The sequence below is a fragment of the Phocoena sinus genome, chromosome 13 (genome assembly GCF_008692025.1).
Source record: "Phocoena sinus isolate mPhoSin1 chromosome 13, mPhoSin1.pri, whole genome shotgun sequence".
Lineage (NCBI taxonomy): Eukaryota > Metazoa > Chordata > Mammalia > Artiodactyla > Phocoenidae > Phocoena > Phocoena sinus.
The window spans coordinates 20,497,307-20,520,537 of NC_045775.1; the positions used below are offsets into that span (position 1 = coordinate 20,497,307).

General features: G+C 44.0%; 1 protein-coding gene across 1 annotated transcript; it reads right to left on the minus strand.

Annotated features, from left to right (window-relative positions):
* Positions 1–8,970: 8,970 nt before the first annotated feature.
* Positions 8,971–15,074, minus strand: ADGRF3 (adhesion G protein-coupled receptor F3). The gene is given in 11 exon segments (XM_032652229.1): positions 8,971–9,003; positions 9,717–9,896; positions 10,304–10,396; positions 10,399–10,502; positions 10,664–10,822; positions 11,334–11,543; positions 12,033–12,251; positions 12,719–12,892; positions 13,340–13,480; positions 13,896–13,956; positions 14,968–15,074. Coding segments are annotated over 11 exon segments (1,458 nt in total). The 5' UTR covers positions 15,052–15,074.
* Positions 15,075–23,231: the final 8,157 nt, after the last annotated feature.

The window sequence follows — 23,231 nt, forward strand, 5'->3', positions numbered from 1 at the left end:
AACTCTAGATAAGTTAAATATAAAAGATAAAAAACTTTTTAAGCGGCTTCCCTGGTGGCGCAGTGGTTGAGAGTCCACCTGCCAATGCAGGGGACACGGTTTCGTGCGCCGGTCTGGGAGGATTCCCCATGCCGCGGAGTGGCTGGGCCCGTGGGCCATGGCCACTGAGCCTGTGCGTCTGGGGCCTGTGCTCCGCAACGGGAGAGGCCACGGCAGTGAGACGCCCGCATACCGCAAAAAAAAAAAAAAAAACTTTAAAATTTAGAAAAAAAAATATCACTATGACCCTTAGGTTGGGGTGGGGAGAATTTCTTAAATAAGACATTTAAAGTGTTACCATAAACGAAAAGATCTATAAATTGGCCTATGTTGAAATAAGAACCTTTGTTCTTTATATGATAGAGTGGAAAGACAAGCCACAAATGGGGTGAAGATACAGATATAACTTACAGAGGATGTGCATATATATATCATATATATGTACATATATATATCTTATCAAAAATATATCTTTTATATCTCTATCATATCATACATATGATAGATACCTTACAAGATATATATGATATAGATATATTTTACAAAGGATCCAGGGTGTATACAGAATTCCTGTCAATCAAAAAGAAGATAGGGACTTCCCTGGTGATCCAGTGGTTAAGACTCTGGGCTTCCACTGCAGGGGGCTCGGGTTCAGTTCCTGGTTGGGGAACTAAGATCCCTCCCGCATGCCGTGCGGTGAGGCCAAAAAAAAAAAAGAAGAAGAAAGATAACATCGTAAAATATGGCAAAAAATATTAACAGGTATTTTTTTAGAAAATAATGTACAAATGCAGAATAAACATGAAAAGATGCTCATTAGTAATCAAGAAAAACCAAACCAAGATCATGGTGAGGTATTATTTTATACCTACTAGACTGACAAAAATGAACAGGACTGAGAATACCAAGCGTGAGTAAGGATGTAGAACAGTAGGAACTTTTTATACACTGCTGGTGAGAATGTAGATTGATACAACCACTTTGGAAAACAGTCTGGCGTTATCTTGTACATTTGAATATGATACATGGTTTATAATCCAGCTTTTCCACTCTTGGGTATATTTCCTGGAGAAACTTGTACATGAGTACCAGGAGACATGTACAAAAGTGTTGATAGCAGCATCTGTCTAATAGCAAAATATTGTAAATAACGAATGTTCATCCACAGCAAAGTTTTAAAAATAAGCAAAACTAAGTACATTTCTAGGATGCCTATGTACAAGGTGAAAATATTTTCCAAAACAGTTAAGAAAAAAGAAATCTTACAGAAGAATGCCAAATAATATATGTAGACCCCAGGCTCCAGGAGGTGGATCATGCTCTTCCCCTCTTGAGTGTGGGCTGGACTTAGTGACTCAATTCCAGTAAATAGAGTGTGAAGACAGAAAACAAGGCAACCTTAACAGTGGAGAAACCTGGCAAACACTAGTTTAACCAAATGACCAAGGTTGTTAGCGGTACTGTCATGTGGATATCACAGACCTCCTGGTATGAGGTCATCAAAAGGGCCCTTCACCTTAGTGGTATTCTTTCCAAGTACTCATAACCTAGTCGATTGATGAGAAAACGTCAGACAAAACTGAATTGAGGGACATTCTACAAAATTCTTCACCAGTACTCAAAACTATCAAAGTCATGAAAAATAAAAGAATACTGAGAAACTGTCACAGACCAAAGGAGGTGAAAGAGACATGAGAACTGAATGTAATGTAGTATCCTGAGTTGGATTCTAAAACGGAATAAGGACACCAATAAAATAAACAACTGGTGAAATCTGGGGTTTAGTTAATAGTTTAAAAAGGAACCCATATATAAATTCACATATAGTGAAATTATTTTCTAGGAGAGTGCCAAGACAGTCTTTTCAACAAATGGTGTTGGGAAAATTGTATATCCACATGCAAAATAATGAAGTTGGACCCCTGCATTAAACCATATACAGAAATTAACTCAAAACAGATCAAAGACCTAAACATAAAAGCTAAAATTATAAAACTCTTAGAAGGAAACAGGGAAAGCTTCATGATACTGGATTTGGCAATGATTTCTTGGATATGACACCAAAAGAACAGGAAAGAGAAAAAAATTGGAGTTCATAAAAATTAAAAACTTCTGTACATCAAAGGACACAGTGAAAAAGCAACCTATGGAATGGGGGAAAATATAAATCATATCTGATAAGGGGTTAATATCCAGAATATATGAAGAACTATGCAACTCAAGAGATAGAAAACCCAATTTTAAAATGAACAAAAGGGCTTCCCTGGTGGTGCGGTGATTGAGAGTCCGCCTGCCAGTGCAGGGGACATGGGTTCGATCCCTGGTCCGGGAGGGTCCCATGTGCTGCGGAGCAGGCTCATGCACTGCAGCTGCTGAACCTGTGCTCTAGGGCCCACGAGCCACAACTACTGAGTGCGTGCCACAGCTGCTGAGGCCCACACGCCTAGAGCCCGTGCTCCACAACGAGAGGAGCTGCCACAATGAGAAGCCCGTGAACCACAATGAAGAGTGGCCCCCACTCGCTGCAACCAGAGAAACACCAGCGCGCAGCAACGAAGACCCAACGCAGCCAGAAACAATAAATAAAATAATAAATTTATTTAAAAAATTAAAATGAACAAATAATTTGAATAGATATTTCTCTAAAGAAGATGTACAATGAGCACATGAAAAGATGTTCAGCGTCACTGATTGTTGAGGAAAGGCAAGTCAAAACTACAATGAGCTGCTACTTCACACCCAATAGGATGGCTGCTATTACGAAACCTGAAAATGACAAGTGGTGAGGATATGGAGAAATTGAAACCTTTGTGCACTGTTGATGGGAATGTAAAATTGTGCAGATGCTATGGGAAGTAGTATAACAGGTCCTCAAAAAATTAAAGGTATTGGGTTGGCCAAAAGGTTCGTTCGGTTTTCTTCTGTAAGATGGCTCTAGTAGCACTTAGTCGTCTTTAACTTCATTCAAAACAATTTTGTTAGATTGTACGTGACAGCTGTCACATCAGCGTGCATTTAAGAAAAATCAAAATTGGTAAATTTTTGTGTAGCCATTTTAGTATTGAAGATGGAAGAAAACATTTTCGGCATATTATGCTTATTTCAGGAAAGGTAAAAACACAAACGAAATGCAAAAAAAAAAAAGATTTGTTCAGTGTACAGAGAAGGTGCAGTGACTGATCAAACATGTCAAAAGTGGTTTGAGAAGTTTCGTGCTGGAGATTTCTTGCTGGATGATGCTCCATGGTCAGTAGACCAGTTAAAGTTGATAGCGATCAAATTGAGACATTAATTAAATCGAGAAATTAATTGAGAACAATCAACATAATACCACGCGGGAGATAGCCGACATACTCAAAATATCCAAGCGCTGAAAATCATTTGCACCAGCTTGATTATGTTAATCACTTTGATGTTTGGGTGTCACATAGGTTAAGTGAGAAAAACCTTCTTGACCATATTTCCGCATGGGGTTTTCTACTTAAACGTAATGAAAACGTTCTGTTTTCATCAATAAAACAAATTGTGATGAGTTATGAAAAGTGGATACTGTACAAAAATATGGAACGGAAGAGATTGTCGGGCAACCGAAATGAACCACCACCAACCACGCCAAAGGCCAGTCTTCATCTAAAGAATGAGATGTTTTTATGGTGGGATTGGAAGAGAGTCCTCTATTATGAGCTCCTTCCGGAAAACCAAACGATTAATTCCAACAAGTACTTCTCCCATTGAGACCAACTGAAAACAGCACTTGACAAAAAGCGTCCAGAATTAGTCAACAGAAAACGCATAATCATCCATCAGGGTAATGCAAGACCGCATGTTTCTTTGATGACCAGGTGAAAACTTACAGCTTGGCTGGGAAGTTCTGATTCATCCTCTGTATTCACTAGACATTGCACCTTCGGATTTCCATTTATTTCGGTCTTTACAAAATTCTCTTAATGGAAAAAATTTCAATTCCCTGGAAGACTGTAAAAGGCGCCTGGAACAGTTCTTTGCTCACAAAGAAAGTTTTGGGGAGATGGAATTACGAAGTTGCCTGAAAAATGGCAGAAGGTAGTGGAATAAAAGGGTGAATACATTGTTGAATAAAGTTCTTGGTGAAAAGGAAAAATGTGTCTTCTATTTTTACTGAAAAACCAAAGGCACGTTTTGGCCAACCCAATAGAATTACCATATGATCCAGCAATTCCAGGTCTAGTATATATACAAAAGCATTGAAAGCAGGGTCTCAGAAATATTTATACACCCATGTTCATAACAGCATTATTCACAATAACTAAAACTTGGAAACAACTCAGGTGTTCACTGATGGACCAATGGATAAACAAAATGTGTATATACATGCAATAGAATACTATGTAGCCTTAAAAAGGAAGGCAGTCTTGTCACATGCTACAACATGGATGAAGCTTGAGGATATTATGCTAAGTAAAACAAGCCAGTCACAAAAAGACAAATACTGTATGATTCTACTTGTCCCAGGTATTTAAAACAGTCAAATTCATAAAGACAGTAGAATGGTGGTTGCCAGGGCTTGAGGGAGGGGGGATGAGGGGTTATTGGGTATAGGATTTCTGTTTTGGAAGATGAAAATAATTCTGAAGATTGGTTGCACTACAGTGTGAATGTACTTAACACTACTGAACTGTATACTTAAAAATCATTAAAATGATAACATTTTATGTGTATTTTACCACAATTAAAAAAAATTTTTTTTAAGGTAAGGGAAAACATTCAGAAAAGAAGTTACCTCTAGGTAGGGGACAGTGGAATTGGATTGGAGAGGAGCACACAGGTTAAAGTTATGTACTATTTCAAAACATTTTATATGTATAGAGAGAGCCACGTTATTTTCATTAGCATGACTGCTACAAAAGATCATCCTTGGCTGTGGTGATTATAGACACCTTCTTGATGTTTGTTCTTAAATATCTTAAACTGATTATGTTTTTAAAGATCCCAACTTAAAAGTGTCTCTCTTTTCATGTAAAACTTTAATTAGACCCTCTGTTCCACCAAATAACCAATTGAGAGTGGAGCCTTTATTTGCCCTCATCTTCTTTCATTCAAATTTCAGAAGGTCAGCTCCCCAACTTCTCCCCACCCTCTCCCCACCACTCTTCCCTGCCCCTAGCTGTTTGCTTCTCCGCCTGTCTTCTCCCCCATCCTTTCTCAGTTTTGCTTATTTCTCAAGGCCTCTGAAGTTCCGGTCTTTCTTGAGGAGTAAAAGGCGGTAGCAGGGTCTCCCGGGCTTTCTCAGATTTTAGTGGATGACTCAGAGTCCCTCTGCCTATATCCGCTGTGGTTTTGGGGGACTCTGAACTGGTTTATTGTGCTTCCTCAATGAAGAGGGATCATTGATGGAGAGGAAGTGGGAGAATGTGGGGATTGGAGGACAAAAATAGTGAGTAGACATATTATTCTGAAAATAAATAGATTATTGTGAAAGAGAAGAAGCATTTAGACATGTTGGCAGTGTTTGTACTCAATGTCATACTCAAATTGGAGCCCTTTTCCCTTCCACACTTAAAGAACCGTCAGTGATCAACTGATTCCCAAAGCAGAACTCCAGATAGGGAGTTCACAGCTTCCCCAGGAACCCCTAATATAGTCTATCCTTCTGTACAAACTTAAATTCCAGGGCGTATTTTGTTTGTGTTTCTTTGCTTGTCAATATTCTATTTTTAAATATGCAAAATGTTCAGGAAAAAAATTTTTTTAATAAATTTATTTTATTTTTGGCTGCGTTGGGTCTTCATTGCTGTGCACAGGCTTTCTCTAGTTGCATCGAGGGGGGGTTCTCTTCATTGTGGTGCGCGGGCTTCTCACTGTGGTGGTTTCTCTTGTTGTGGAGCACAGGCTCTAGGCGCACTGGCTTCAGTAGTTGTGGCACTCGGGCTCAGTAGTTGTGGCTCGGAGGCTCAGTAGTTGTGGTGCACGGGCTTAGTTGCTCCGTGGCATGTGGAATCATCCCAGACCAGGGCTCGAACCTGTGTCCCCTGCGTTGGCAGGCAGATTCTTAACCACTGTGCCACCAGGGAAGCCCGTAGGGAAACCTTTTGAAAACCATTTTTTTTCCAATATAAAAAGAGATGCTCATCGTAAAAAATTCAAACAATATAGAGTAGAAGAAGAAAATGAAAGATCAAGTAGACATACCCACTGTTTATATTTTGATCTCTCTCCTTTTTAATGTGTACGTATTTATGTGGACATATAGAACATAATTGCCTGGTATAATGGTGTTCTGGAACCCTTTTGTTTTACTTAGCTATGTAGCATTTTTTCATATTAGTGGGGTAGCTATATGTCATCATTTTTAATGACCACATAGCATTCCTTTGTATGGATATATCCTAATTTGTTTCACCAAGTGCCTCTTTTTTGAGGATGTAAACACACTAGAGTGCACACCCTTTGTACATTCATCTGTTCACTTGTTTACTTATTTCTTTAAGCCTTCTTTTTAGAAATGGAATTGCTGCTATATCTCACCTTCTTGTATTTACCTCCAGAGCATTCTTTTTCATTCCTTTTTTTTTTATGGTGAGAGCCAAGTGAACAAAGGCTTAATGTCATTTCATTGATCCATTCTCAGGTGTGCTTTTAGCAGCAGAGCATGCACTGAGTGTGTGCAATCATTTGAGAAGGAAAACGAGAACACATGTCTACAGAAGCATACTCAGGAAAGGAATCTGCTGTTTCTATTCTATATTACTTGAATTTTTCAAAAAAAATTTTTATAATTAAAACAAGACTGTAAATTGTTAATAAAGTGAAAGTGTATATATACACTAATATGTATGAAATAGATAACTAATAACCTGCTGTATAAAAAATGAATTAATTTAAAAATAAATAAATATTTTAAAAAGTGAAAGTGGCATTGAGACCTGACTCTGTTGCCAGGGAAACTAGCAAGGCAAAGCCCCCACGGGATTCCAGTAGCTGCTGCTTCCTGTGAGGGCTGGAACAGGTGTGAGGCACAGAGACATTGCAGGTGTCCTGGTGAGTTGGTACGTTCTAGTTGAAAGAATGATTGAATCCATTCAGAGAAATACTTGAGCTGGTTTATACGCAATTAAAATATTCACACAAATCCTTAAGTGGAGATACAGTGTATGTAAGAAAAATATTTTCAGTGGCATGTGGTTAGTATATCACTTTTTTATTTCGAAAGAAAACATCCTCATTCCACTTTATAAAAATATCCATGAATTTTTAAATTAACAAACATTTGTCGGATATTTTTCATTTATTTACTTTAAAAAACTTTCAGAGTCCTGTGAGCATCCCCTTGTGGATTCTGTAAGATAATTCAGCTAGACTTCTTGGTGTCCTCTAAAGGCGTTTCTTAAATATTTCTTCTCTATATCTAGTCTTAGCTTGATCCTGTCATTTTTTAAATGTCAGTGTTTGTCATCTTTTCTCCTTAATTCTTGGCAGTCTGTGTTATCTTTCTCTCTACTTTAAAACTTATACCGCATTCTTACAAATGTTCTCATATCAGTGACTTTTTGTATACATGCATACGTCTATGAAACTTACATTTTATAGTAATGTATTTTACAGAGATTAAAGAAAGAGGGACCTATTAACTTCACCTTTTCCTAAATTTTGAAAAGAAATGAACCAAATTCTCCCCTTGGCCTCCAATGTTTAGAAGATCAGAGTTCCTGTCAATTAAGCTATCCTTTCTTTGTATCTATAGAGAAGAAATAATCAGACAAGAAATCACTGAATAGTTAAAATAAGATCATTTTTATCAAATATATCTGTAACATGAACTGTTGATTAGTTAAAAACTGGTTGAGACAGTTTTACTTGTAATTATTTTGAACTTTGATATCTGTTGATTATTTTTACAGCAAAGGCAGCCTTATTCATTAGGTAGCTTTAGTTAGTTTTTCATACTTTTCTTGCTTTGATGGTCACAGGTGGGGAACAGGTAAGCTGCCAGAGAGACGAGCGTGACTAGTGAAAACAGAAGCCTATCTTTCCCAAGGGCTGAGCTCTGGGAGGCGGAAAGGGTTCAGAGGATTGGCCAGGACCCATCCCTGGATTCAAGGACACACCCTCGACACCCTTGAAGGAACACGGCTCTGCCTGTGGGTCACTCAGAGCTTCTGTCTTCCCCATGAAAGAGCTCGCCCTAAAGCCTCTGCAAGCTACCCTCTCCTCTGGACACCAGACCCACCAATGGCAGTTCCTTCAAAACAATGGTTTTTCAGGGTAATTAAAAATTCGACAGTGTGAAAAGGAATTTTCAGAGTGAACTGAGTCAAGGGTTGGTGGTGGTGACACTCCCTGCAGTGGGAGCTACGCCATCTGCTTTCCGAGGCCTCCACCTTCTTCAGCCCCTCTAGAAATGTCTACTTGAAGAAGTCTTTTTTCCACCCTTTAGGTTGGGACAGGTATATGAAGAGGAGTTTTCTTTTTAGAGCTTTGTTGGAAAGACCTTTGTACACTCGGCCTCACTCCACGCTGGTCACGCTGCTCCCAAGAATGCTTCTTTCTCACCTGGCATCTTAACTTCCTCCTTTGCTGTGTTCTGGGATGTAGGTTTCATTTGTGGCCTAGGAAGGGGTGGAAAGGCCCAACTGCAGGGCAATTATTATTATTGCCAGCTCTCCTTTGACGAGGTTGTATCCATTTTTACATTTTCACCTGCCCTCCTGCCTGGGCAGCAAAAATCCTAAGAACTTTGCTCTCAGCTACAGTGACTCCCGTGCATTCCGATCCTACCTTTTCCCTTCAAATGCTAACCGGAGGCAGATTTTCAGGGAGAAACAAGGGACAATCCAGAGTCACCAGGAGTCCAGGTTATAATCAGGAGCCCAAGAACCTGAATGTGTCCTCTGCCTGGGGTGCTTTCTCTGTTGTTGGAGAGCTTGCCCTAAAACCCCAGTCTTCTCTTGGCTTCTAGCTGTGCCCATCTCCTCTGGTGAAGGCTTTCTGGACAGGAAGAATGGAGGGCTGTTCAGCTGACCGCTGGGGCATCTTCAAGTATGTGGCCCTTGATGCACATCCCACCCCTCCGTCTGATGACCCTTCTCCCCCTTCCATCCCTTGAGGCCACCCAGGTCCTAAGGGGACCCCTACAGGTCTGTAAAGCTAGGAATGCTGCCCAGAGGTAGAGGGCACGCGTTCTGAAGTAGAGGGCCACCTGCATGCCTGCGGCCCCATGTGATGCATATTCCCAGACACGAAGGCTGGGCAGTGTAGTGTCACTGTCCCTGATTATTCTTTTGGTTGCAGCTTCTGGGTCAGCAACTGATGCCTATACTGAGAGCCGGTTTAGGTGAGTCCAGCAAAGCCAAGTACGTTTGAGTATCTCCACATAGGTACCTTGTGTGTGGGCACGGGGGGATTCACGTCATACCCGCATATCTGCATGTGCGTGAAGGCCTCTGAACTCCTGTCTCCACACCCCTCCCTGCCTTCCCTGACCTCCCATGTGTTCCCAGCATCAGGCCTCCTCCACACTCCGTGGCCTTGGAGACTGGTATCCAAGAGGAGAAATGGACCAGAGGAGCAGACACTTGGACTCTAGAAGAGTCTGCCATCTGACAGCCCGTGGTGATGTCAGAGGGACAGAAATGCCCAGAGGTGAAGAGTTGCCAGCCCACACTACCCAGATGGCCCCTGATGTGGCTCAAGGATCTCACCTCCAGGGCACTGCCGTTGAGCTGTATTCTGGCATGTGCCACCACCTTGGCCAGGATTGTCATGGTGGCCACCAGTGCCAATAAGTCGGTGGGTGAGGTCACCACCACTGCCCGCTCCAGCAGCTGAGCCAAGATCTGTGGTACCTCGTCCACAGGCCAGCCCTGGCCTGCCCTCAGCAGCTGAGGCAGATAAGACAGCAGGGGGGTGGGCGTGGGTGAGCCCTCTAGAAGGAGGGGCCACCTCCTCCCCAGTCCACCTCCTTTCTCCCCAGATCCGCGCCCTGTCCCAGGGGAGTAGGAAGCAGAGAGGGGAGCGAGCCACGTGGAAGAAACTGACACCAAGTTTTATGGAGCAGACCCTTGTTGGGATTAAGGCTTGGGACCTGCACCCTCCCTGCCATGAGAGCTCTGGCCGCTCTGAGGGGCCCCACACCTGCTTCCTGGCTCTGCCAGGCCTCCAGTTCGGAGAACCTGAATACCCTTCGGGCTGGGTCTCTGGGGGAAAGGACTCTAAAGTTGGGTCCTGAGTGAGGAACGGATAGGTCGTGGAGGATGGAGCACGTGGGCAGCAGGGTCAGAAGCTTTACCCGGGCTCTAAGAAGCAAGGCCAGGAGCCCCGTGTCCATGCAGCTGCTGTGGATGGGCCCCCAGACCCCCTCAGGCCTACAAGGCCTCTTCACCATATGCCCCTCCTCTTCCCGGGACACGGGGCCTGTGCCACATGGCCAGTCTTGGTGACGTTCCAGGCGATAGTTGAAGAGTCCTCAGGGCGGGTGGTGTCTCCACCTGGAAATGATACCAGGGAAGGCTCAGCAACCCAGTCTAGCCCGAGCCTTTCCTTGGGCAGAAACCCATGCAGTGTGTGGGGTCTGGCCCTGTTGCCCAGCACAGGGAGACATCAGGAAGCAGCTCCCAGGACGAGCAGGTGAGAGGTCAGCCACCTGGACCCCAGGCCCCAAGTACCTGGATGACGGTGACAGAGACGGCAACCCTGAGAGGGCTCAGTCCCGGGCTCTGCAGGTCACAAGTGAACATAGTGTCGGCTGCAGGGCATCGCTGAACAGCCAGCATGAAGCACTGGGAGTCCGGCGTGTTGAATAAGGAGGCTGAGGGGGAGACAAGAGAAGGGAACGGTCACTGGGCCAGGGACATACCGAGACCCCAGGGTCTGAGAGGTGCCTCGGCAGTCTTTCTAGCAATTTCAGAAGTGGATGAAGCAGTGGAGATGAGCTGAATTGTATGTGGGCAGCAAACTACTGAAGGAAGAGCTTGGGTTTGGGGGGAAGGGGACCCTCCCGGGCGTCTCTTACTAGTTCCAGGCCCTGAAGCCACAGGGAACTCGTTTGTAAAATGGGACCATCATCAAATGAACCTCACAGAATAATATCGTGTGAGTTCACGGAGATCGTGTGAATGGAAGCATTATGCAAAAGCTGTCTATACACGTGTGCTTATTGTTGTATGAACAGAATTGGGGTAAAAACAGATTTGGACTTGGACCCTGAACGCCCAGGTTGAACTGCAACCTCTGCTTCCAGGGAGCTGGAGAGCCAGCTGCCTGGGGGCAACTAGCTGCCCCCTCTCCCCTGAGCCCTGCCAAGCAGCCCCTTTCCATACCTTCGTTGCCGTCTCTGGGGCTCCGGGAAGCCATGTAGCCCAGGTGGGCACTGGGGATGCAGCAGCTCAGCTGGAAGCCAGGGGAGGTGGCACAGGAGATGGAGAGCTGGTCTGGGAGCCCAGCCACATCTGTCACCTGCAGGGGCACCCTCACCATCTGGTGCAGCTCCCACCTGAATCCCCGGGCCTCAAAGCAGCATACGTACTCACCTGCAGACACACACCTGCTGCACCTCCCGGCCGCTTGGCCCCCACCTGCGCCACAGGGTCTCTGCTGCTTCCCCAGCCACACCCTAGGTCTGTCCTCTCCATCCAGCCTCAGCTTAACCCCAGAAGGAAAGATCCCTGTCCCCCAAAGGATTTCTAGGAGGAAGACGAGATCCTGACCCTTTGTTATTAGCCTGTAGCCATGCATCCTAAGGTGAACCTCTCTGCCCCCAGTAGATGCCCTTCCTGCGCCACCCGCTGCCATTTCAACATCGTGAAGAAAAACCTGCATCTGTTCTCAGTTGAAATTGAGACCACGCTTTCAGTGTTCTCTCATTATAATTCTTCACATCAATGGGCCTGTTAGCCTTAGTTTCCCCAGAGTGAATAAACGGAGATAAGGGAAAAGAAGAGAAGACAAGACAAGAAGGAAGGAGAGGGAGGAGGAAAAAAAGAAGGGGAGGAGAGAGGAGGGAAGGACAGGTGAGCTACCTGCCCATTTATGGGAGATGTTGACAATGCTGAGGACAGCCCGGTTCCAGCTGGAGGTCAAGGACTCACGTGACCCTGCCCGCAGGAGGATGGGACTGGGGCTCCCTGTGGGCCACAGGAACCAGTTCAGGTTGGTGGTCTCCTGGCTTGTGAGGAGGGTCAGGTGCAGGGTGTCGCCAGGCGTCTGCAGCCAGGAGTTGAGGCTCAGGGCCGCGGGGACTGTGGGAGGCAAAAGATAGGACCCCCGGAGCAGAAACTTGTGGCCCTTGAGGCAGCTAAGCTCTCCCTCCTTCCCCATCTTCTGAAGCCCATCCCTCCTCCCTCCCTCCCCACCTAACATTTTCTGTTCTCTTTTGTCCCTGGAGGACTGTGGCTGCTGCAATCCAGCCTGGAAGACCCTAACTGTCAGTGGGAACCAAACGGGGAAGCTTTTTGGCCTAGGACTCCCCCTCCCCCAGGGAGGGAACTTCCTCTCTTTGTCCACCTGTCTCGGAGCCCTGTCGTTCATTGGAATCTCCCTCTTCCTGTCCCAGGCGCAGGGCCTGTGATCTGCTATGATGCCTGGCATTTTCTCTCACCCAGAGGAGCCACTAGCTGGCAGAGATACGGGGGTCAGAGAGGAAAAAACACAGAGAGGGTTCCTTTCACTCAGGGCCATTGGTTTTCACGTTCCCAACCCTCCTCACCAGGTGGCAGCAGCTGGCAGTACCCGGCTTCAGCAGGGCTGAAGACAAGGCAGCCACAAGGCCGGCGCTTGATGGGGGGTTGGCAGGGCCGGTGATGGGAGCAGATGCTGGCGTTCCACTGGTACCTGGAGAGGCAAGCACAGTAGCTACACCCCTTATGGGTGACATCGCACTCTGTGACAGAGGGAAGGGGGATAAGAAGTGAGCAGGCTGTCTGGGAAAGCCCAGCCCCTGATGCCTGTGAGGCTCTAAGGCTGGGTGTCGGGAGCAATCCCAAGGTCACAGGCATCGCCTTCTCAGCCTGAGTTCAAAGCAGCGGCGCGTGTGGGGCAAAGGCATCAGAGGTGGCAGTGGCGAAGCCCGGGCCCGTGGTCATCTGCCCCTTAGGCCTCTGCCAAAGTTTAGAAGATGGGACGTGGGGCAGGAGGGGGAGGTCTGTCTGATGGGAGGTGAGGAAGGAGCTGGGCCACACAGACCCTCCAAGAAATAGGGAGGAGCTCACAGTATCTCAGACGAGGGGGCTGCGGGAGGGCTGGGCTGCTTGCACTCTGAACCCCCTTCCCATGCAAACAGCTAAGAGCCACTGAGAAGCAGGGGTCAGTAGAATTCCCGCCACCCCACCGGCTGTGAGGCTGAGGCCAGTGAGAGTTACTGGGGCAGAGGAAGCCGAGGCGGTGGGGAGAGTCAGGGGCCCAGAGAGTGCCGCCGGCCGGCGCTCACTTGAAAAGTATAGCTGTACATAGACGGAGACCAGGACCGATTCTGTAGGAGAGAGGGGACAGCTGGAGAGGAGAGGCAGCTACGGGCCTGTGGCCTTTGGGCCCCATACCTCGCTGTCCCCGCCAGGAAGCAGAGCACATCGCACCTCCCATAGCCTGTCCAGGTGCAGACAGGACCCAGGAAGATGGTCACTCCTCATCCAGCTACAGTGCCTTCACACGCGCTGTCTCATATCACCCTCCCAACGACCCCCTTACGTGGGCAAGACTCTCTAAAAGGAAGGATTTTCTCAAGGCCTCACAGCTAGAGACCTGTGTGACCAGCGCCAGACCCAGTCTCTCTCTTAACCCCGCTTAAGCCCCCTGGCTGTGCCCTCTTCCAGACCTTTCTTTCTTTCCTTGCCTCGTTCCAGGCTCCCCGTCCCCCTCCCTCCTCCTCCTCCTGTCTGTCCACTCACCACCTGCTCCACGTTCTTGGTCCAATTGCTGTCCTGATTCCCCTCCAGCCTGACCCTGTCCCTGGAGCAGAGCACAGGGGAGACACCTCTGAGGAGAGCTGGCTCCACATTTCTCCCGGGGACACCTTCTTCCCCAAGCCGCTCAGGGGCCAGCCTGGCTAATCTGGAAGGACTTGGTCTCTTTGAAGCTCCTCTTTTTGCCTGGAATCAAGCGGGCACCTCAGGAGGGGAAAGCAGGCTTCTGGTAGCAGGTGCAGGGATGCAGCACCAGGGATCCCGCCCAGGCCTGCAAAGCCCACCTGAATCCAGGAACCAGGCACACCCTGGAGAGTCAACATGCTTTGCTTAATTCCTTCCCGAATGTACCCGTCCCCGTGCCTCCAGGCTAATTGAAATGGCTGGGTCTGGAACTCCAGAGGGGGCTGGGGGGCGCTGGGCAGAGCTGCCTGCAGCCCAGAGGCCTGGGGGCTTTATTCCCTCCATAGGCATTGCCATGAGGGTGAGTGGCAGGCAATACCTTAGTCTCTGGTGCCTGTAAATTATTTCCTCACCAATTCCTCCCTCTCTCAAAACTGCGTGTGGGTGAGGAGATCAGTCTAAAAACAGATATTGATCTAGATAGGGATGTGGCTAGAGGTAGAGATGATAGAGATATCCACCTGGGAGAAAACACAAACCAGAAAGTGCTAAACCAACTCTGCTGCCTTTCCTCAGATTCTCTCCTGTCCTCTATGCCAATGGTGCCCAAGTTTGGAAAGTTTTTATTTTCGTTTTTAAATTGCAAGCCTGACTGGAAGAGCCTTTATCCAAAGTGCAGCAGGCATCGCTGGTGTTCATAGGAATTCAAATAAAGAAACAAAAGCTATCCCCACACCCTGAGAAATAAGGCTGAACTCTCGGAGATCTTATAACAAACCAGCCTCTTTTCAAAATACATTACTTCCTCTCCCTCCAGCCCTCTCGCCTCCATCCATCCTTTCATCCCACATCTTGCTGCCTCTCACACCCAGAGGCCCCTGTCGTTACCTCTGCAGATCTTCCCTGGGTCTTCCCTCACCCCAGTCTTACTCACAGGCTGGGACTCTCGGGCAAGTGGTGATCCCATCAGAGGGAGAGTCATGGCCAAGAGTAGCACAGGGACAGCCGAGCAGACCATGGCTCAGTGAAGCAGTCTTCAAGAGGCCTCCCGCTGCTGCATGGTGCAAATTTCCTCAGAGAAGAGCTGGCAGGGCCCTGCACAGATGGGATGGGAGGGAAGAGTGGAAGGGAGCCAGAGGAATTTACAGAGGAAGTGCTACAGCCCATGTTACAGTCAAATGGGCATCCAGGTCACTGTGGGACCACCTGGAGCCCACATGCCCCAGTGAGAGAGGCCTGCCCAGGTTCCCTGCTGGGGTCTGGGCCAAGCACTCAGTGAGCAGGAGAGGACTTGGGGGCCCTAGGTCACAACGAACCATGTATCAAGCCAGGTACAGTCACATCCCCAAGGATCTGGGAAATCTGGACTGTTCTGGAACTCCCAGGAAGCTGGGTCATTGATCAAAGAGCCAAGGTTAGAAAAGGCAAATATTAGAGCTGATTGCTATCCTAAAATAATTTCAAGATAGACTGGAGTCTTAAATGTAACAAAGAATCTGGAAAAATACCGGGATAAATTATCAAAATAATTTTGAAGTGAGGAAGGCTTTTCTAAACACAACACAAAACCCAGAAGCCAGAAAGGAAATAAATTAGACTGTATACAAAGTTTTAAATTTGGGGTGAAAAGAATGTTGGGTTAAAAAAGCAAAAGACAACATGTTTGTAGGATGGTGATTGAATAAAGGGCTAATCTTAACACAGGAATTTTTTATCTTACACATCATTAAGAAAATGGGCAGAAACAGGAAAAGGTGTTGCCGAAATATCGGCTTCCCTGTGCACCAAGGCCGAACAGAAATATGGAGACAGATATTGGAGGAAGAGAGAGATGGCTTTATTTTTCTGCCAGGGAGAAGGGAAGACACAGCAGGCTAGCGCCTCAAGAACTGTGCCTCCACTCCTTGGGAAACAGGGAAGATTTTATATGTGGGGCTCGTAGTCTGGAGTATATGATAAGGATCAAAGGTCTTGCATTCTTCCTTTCCTTTGCATTATTTCAAAACAGTCATAGCTGGCGTCAGGCCGCCTGGTAATTGGGGTCAAGCAGTCTGGTAATTGTGTCCGTTTGCCTCTGGTTTATCGGCCGGTGACTTTGTTTCTGAAATGCGAAAATTATAGGGGGTGATTTGTTATGAGGGGCGTATAGAATGTAAGTGCCAGCACATAATAGGGAGTGAGACGTACTGGATGTAACTCACACAGTTAGGGGTGATAGGTGACGAATGTAGATTACATAGTGTCAGGGAGTGAGGTTAGCTTTGTAAAGTACAAATCTAGTTACTACAAATTAGTGACAGAGTAAACCAAGGAGTGATTAACTCTTTCAGGCCAGGTTATGTTTCTTCTCTAGCCTGTTCACTGTTCCCTTTATATTCCTTGTTCTCAGAGGAGGGAAGACTTCATTTCTATTTTTGCTGCAACACAGGCAGTTTCCTGAAAAAGAAATATCAATAGTTTGATAAACATATAAAAACATCCAGCTTAAGATACAAGCAATGCAAATTGAAATAAGAAAATATTCTTTGTCACCTACCAATTATCAAAAGACAAGATATTGATAATCTTCAGTGTTGACAAAAGTGTATTTACACAAAATATGTATATAAGGATGTTCAAAGCAGAGTTGTTTGTGATAGCAAATGAGTTAAACAACCCAAATGTCCAAAAGGGATAGGTTAAGTAAATTATGGCATTTCCAAACAACAGAACATTTTTATGGGAAAAAAAGTAAAATAGCTCTATTTGGAGTGAACCCCAATATATATGGTGAAATTTAAAGTGTATATTATACTCTCCTTTATGTAAAAAAAAGAGAATCTATATTAGATACTTGTGCTTTTTATACTTGGAATATTTCTGGAAGAATACATCAGAAATCTGGCACTAGTTGTTGCTTCTGGGAAGGAGACTAAGAGTCTGAATGGGTCTGTGTACTGTTTGATATGCATATTTTCTAACCATAGGCGTGCTTTTTTTTTTAATTAAAAAAAGAAAGATGGGAATTCTCTGGTGGTCCAGTGATTAGAACTTGGTGCTTTCACTGTGCGGCCTAGGTTCAATCCCTGGTTGGGGAACTAAGATCCCACATGTCATGCAGTGAGGCCAAATTAAAAAAAAACAAAAAAGGGGGAAAAAAAAGAGCTGATTTACACACACACACACACACACACACACACACACACACACACCACCTAGGGTAGAAATCTAGCCTCAATACATTTCCACTTTCACCACCACCCCTGGCTAAGGTCACTGCTGAAAGAACAGCAAACATATAGAGCACATACATGCATGGGAGCAAAGACTTTGTAAATAATTGATTTCCGAAAACATGAAAATGGTGAAGAATCTGTTTTGAGAACCACAGAGAGAAGACACAGGTGCTTGGGGTGGGGCGCTATCAGCAAGTTGGAAACTGTCTACTGCAGCTGCAGGTCGTTTCAGATGGACACCAACAGCATCTGCTACTGTCGCCAAAGGGGGTCAGTCAGAGAGCCAAGTGGACCTGGGCAGTGCTCAACAGGGCCTCTTGAGGACCAGGAATGACAGGAGAAAGAGGTGGGATTGAGACCCCTGGAGGTGAGCTGCTTCTGTGCTGGGCAGAGACTGAGCAGTGGTAGCCTCCAGTTAGGAGATGCAAGGACAGACTGCTTGGAGAGAAGACGCTCCACCTAGAAGCAGAAACACCGAAGGAAAAAGTGACTCAGAGAACATTAGAAAGTTGATGGAGCTGGAGATGGAGAAACCCCTAAGGATTCTACTCCCATAACATAATTTTTCTTAATTGATACCCTATTCATCTTAACCCCTTTGAGTTCATGACAAGTGAGAACAACAAGAGAGATAACATCTTCCTGATTCAATGAAAGTTGAGGTGTCCAAGGTATATAAAACAACGAACAGAACTAAGGAAGTGAGTTTTCTTATACAATATTTTTAGACCGTTCCTGTAACTTTAGAGAACTTTGAATCATTTCTGCATGTACAAAAAAATGCCCAGGAAGAGACTGGAAGGAGATGCTGGAGATTAACGAAGTGTCTGTTGTGTTGACCTCAGTGCTCCCCAGGGCCTAGCACCATTCACCGCAGGCCTGAAGTAATATTTATATTCAATGAATCAATCGATAGATAAAACACACCAAGACATTAACAGTAGTTGTCACTAAATGGTAGGATTTGCTATGTTTTTTCTATTTTTCTGTGTTTTTAAATTTTGTATTCTCTAATGGTAAAATATCTTAATAAAAAAATCAAATCTTACAGTCTCAACTCCTTTCTTAAGGACCAACCAGGTACAGAGTCCTTCAGTTTTGCCCAGGTGTCACTGGTTGTCTGGAAGCACCCACAGGCTTAGACCTCGTGTGGGATTCAAACAGATGCTTATTGCTGCCACCTGCTTAGTCCCAAATCCAAGGTCAACCATAAGGCTATTGGCCTTTATCCCTCTATATACAGAATGTTAATTTGAAACCAGTAAGTTTTTATCCCTGTTGGCAGCTTTTCTGAGGTCCCAGTTTGTACCCTGAGCAAAGGAACTTCCCTTTCCATTTCTCTGTGTTTTGAGCCCTCCAGGCCATGTCAGTAGAGTCTTTGGTAACAAAGGTCTAGGCTTCTCTTAACTGTATCCAAACAGGTTACCTTAAAACTTCCTTTACTATGTAAACTAATAGGTTACTAAAGAATAAAGGTAGCTTAGACTTTTATCCCATATGATCCTTATTTCTTTTTTTTAAATCTTTTTTTTAATATAAATTTTATTTATTTATGGCTGCGTTGGGTCTTCGTTGCTGCGTGCAGGCTTTCTATAGTTGCAGCGAGCAGGGGCTACTCTTCATTGCAGTGCGTGGGCTTCTCATTGTGGTGGCTTCTCTTGTGGCAGAGCATGGGTTCTAGGCACGTGGGCTTCAGTAGTTGTGGCATGCAGGCTCAGTAGGTGTGGCGCACGGGCTTAGTTGCTCTGCAGCATGTGGGATCTTCCTGGACCAGGGCTCCAACCCGTGTCCCCTGCATTGGCAGGTGGATTCTTAACCACTGCGCCACCAGGGAAGCCCTTTTCCTTTTTTTTCTTAATTTTTGAAAATGTTTTTGGAATTTTATTTTATTTATTTTATACAGGAGGTTCTTATTAGTTATCCATTTTATACATATTAGTGTATACATGTCAATCCCAATCTCCCAATTCATCACACCACCACCGCCACCCCTGCCACTTTCCCCCCTTGGTGTTCATACGTTTGTTCTCTACATCTGTGTCTCTATTTCTGCCCTGAAAACTGGTTCATCTGTACCATTTTTGTAGGTTCCACATATATGCGTTAATATACGATATTTGCTTTTCTCTTTCTGACTTACTTCACTCTGTATTACAGTCTCTAGATCCATCCACATCTCTACAAATGACCCAATTTCATTCCTTTTCATGGCTGAGTAATATTCCATTGTATATATGTATCACATCTTCTTTATCCATTTGTCTGTCGATGGGCATTTAGTTTGCTTCCATGACCTGGTTATTGTAAATAGGGCTGCAATGAACATTGGGGTGCATGTGTCTTTTTGAATTACAGTTTTCTCTGGGTGTATGCCCAGTAGTGGGATTGCTGGGTCATATGGTAATTCTATTTTTAGTTTTTTAAGGAACCTCCATATTGTTCTCCATAGTGGCTGTATCAATTTACATTCCCAGCAACAGTGCAAGGGGGTTCCCTTTTCTCCACACCCTCTCCAGCATTTGTTGTTTGTAGATTTTCTGATGATGCCCATTCTGACTGGTGTGAGGTGATACCTCATTGTAGTTTTGATTTGCATTTCTCTAATAATTAGTGATGTTGAGTAGCTTTTCATGTGCTTCTTGGCCATCTGTATGTCTTCTTTGGAGAAATGTCTATTTAGGTCTTAGGGTAGCCCTTTTAAAAATCTTTATTGGAGTATAATTGCTTTACAAGGTTGTGTTAGTTTCTGCTGTATGACAAAGTGAATCAGCTATATGTATACATATATCCCCATATCCCCTCCCTCTTGAGTCTCCCTCCCACCCTCTCTATCCCACCCCTCTAGGTGGTCACAAAGCACCGAGCTGCTCTGGCTGATCTCCTGTGTGATGCAGCTGCTTCCCACTAGCTATCTTTTTTACATTCAGTAGTGTATATATGTAAATCCTACTCTTTCACTTCATCCCAGTTTACCCTTTCCCCTCCCCGTGTCCTCAAGTCCATTCTCTACATGTGTCTTTATTCCTGTCCTGCCCCTAGGTTCATCAGAACCTTTTTTTCCCCTTAGATTCCATATATATATGTTAGCATACGGTATATGTTTTTCTCTTTCTGACTTACTTCACTCTGTATGACAGACTCTAGGTCCATCCACCTCACTATAAATAGCTCAATTTAGTTTCTTTTCATGGCTGAGTAATTGAATCCTCATTTCTTGTTCTCTTTCCACCTGACATGGCACTAAATTATTAGAACTATTAAATGATAGTTTATTAGAATGGGAAGGGACCTGAATTTATATATCATCCACTTCAACTCTCACTTTACAGAAGAGGAAAAGGAGCCAAAGGGGGAAATGACTTGCCAAAGGTCACACAGCTCGTTGATGGCAGAGCTGAAGCTTAGAGCCAGGTCTTCTGACTCTGAATCTAGAGAATCTAGATAGAGAGGAAAAGATAGGTCAATTTAAATATAGAATAATCGGACCTTCTGGCTAAAAAAATAAATTTAAAATAATATAAGATAGAATTTGATTCCACAAGGAAGACAGTTCTTCAAGGATATTTCTTTTCCTGAGGAGGAGGGGAAATGCATATAACATGAAAATAGGTGTTTGTGGAAAGTACGTGCATAAGAATCAAGCAGTCCTTTGGAAAGCCAGCTCATGAATACCTTACTTATCTAGAAGTCCTTAATTCAGCAAATGTGACCATTTGGAACACAGCTGAGATTTACAAGGAACTAAAGAAGACCTGTGAGCAGCCAAAAGAGATCACAGACATATTGTACTGTTGGCTCTAGCTGGGGCCATTAGCGAGAGAAGAACTAAAAGACATCCAGATTGGAAAGGAAAAGTAAAATTATCTTTATTCACAGAGGGCGTGATCTTATATCTAGAAAATCCTAAGGAATCCACTAAAAAACTATTAGAGCTAATTAAACAAGTTCGGCAAAGTCGCAGGATACAAGATCAACATACAAAAATCCATTGTATTTCTATACACAAGCAGTGAACAATCTGAAAGTGAAATTAAGAAAACAATTCAATTGACAATAGCATCGAAAAGAATAAAATATTTAGGAATAAATTACACAAAAGTGCAAGATTTGTACACTGAAAACTAAAAAAGAAAATATTGTTGAAAGACATTAAAGAAAATTTAAATATGTGGGAAGACATTCCATGTTGGTGGAACAGAAGACTTAATACTGTTAAGACGGCAATACTCCCCAAATTAGCTATGGACTCAACACAATCTCCATATCAAAATCCCAGCTGGCTTTTTTCACAGAAATTGATAAGCTGATTCTAAAATTCATATGGAAATGCAAAGAACTCAGAATAGCCAAAATAATATTGAAAATGAAGAAAGAAGTTGGAGGAATTAGACTTTCCAATTTCAAAACTTACTACAAAGCTATAATAATGAAGACAGTGTTTGCATAAGGATAGAAATGTAGATCAATATAATAGAACTGAGAGTCCAGACATAAACTCTAACATTTATGGTCAATTGATTTTTGACAACGGTGCCAAGACAATTTAATGGGAGAATAGCACAACCGGATATCCACATGCAAAAAATACCTGTTTGGCCCCGTCTCAAACTATACACAAAAAAGTCAAATTTTACATTATTAATATAAGGGATATACAACATGGTGATACAAAGCACCAAGAGGGACATTTAAACTTGGTTTTTCTGGGAAGGTCTCTTGAAGGAATATAATGATCAATGAGGCTGGAAAGGCAGGAATGTGTCAGATTGTGAAGGGCCATGAAGACCACAATTAAGAATTTGAAACCTTAGTCTGGAGGCAAATTTGTAGCCCAGAAATTAAGTTTGGGAAACTGCCATGGTTATGGGTCTGTGGATATGTTCCTTACAAATAGTATAACTCCCATTTAATAAATCGAACTATATTTTCAATGTCATAGGAGTACAGAAAATTTAAAGAAATTCTGTTGTGAATCCATTCGCTCATATATCCATTAAATGAATACTTATTAAGCACTGGTGTCAGACGCTATGCTAGTTCCTAGAGATTCAGTGGTGGTGTGGACTACACGTGTCTTGGTGCATTTGCCAAAATAAGATTTGGGCACAAAGACTATGACAGTTATTATGGAATATAGTATTTTTTCTGGTTGCCACCAAGCCTTGGTCAGTGTCAGGGCATGTCATGGGACAGTGTGCAGAGAGGAGGGGAAAACGTACAGCTATTTACCCAGTTGGAAATCTTGACGCAGTACCGTTTCAGTAAGAGCTAATCAGCTAATTCTTGGCTGAGGCAGAAAGCTCTAATACAGAAACTGTATGTTTAAAATTGTTTGATGCCATAAAATGTATGACCTGTGAAATATATGACAATAAGAAGTATTTTAACAAAAATCCAGGCGCTATATATGTCTTCATAAAAACAAAGGATATTTCTGACATCAAAAAATTTTAAGAAGTGGTTGGTATAAAGTGATTCAGAAAGAGTAGTGATAATTTCAGATCTCCTATGATTTAAGCATCTAACTTTAGATCCTAGAATGAGATCCCATACTTGCTGTCTGAGATAGTTCAGAAAACCCTGCTACAGCATTTGTGTTATAGTATTTGCTCAAGGGCACAACTTAAAGAAGCTGAAGAAACTCGTGGCATTTCCGATGCTACCTTTGAGCCCTACAAGGCTTCTGAGAAGTTTTATGCTGACGTGTGTGTGTGTGTGTGTGTGTGTGTGTGAAGAAACCTATGGGGAGGACTATGACATTGGAGTGGAACAGAATTTTTTCTTCTAAAGATAAAAAAATTTCAAATCCTCTAAGTCATGAGCCTGCTGATTTTAATGTATAATTCAGGATATCAAAATGTTAATAAATTTAAGTATCTATTAAGCACATGCCCTATCTATTTAGACCCATCTATGAGCATCATTTTATAACTTGGAGGTATAGATGGCCTTCCTAAGCATGAAATGAAATCCTAAAACCATA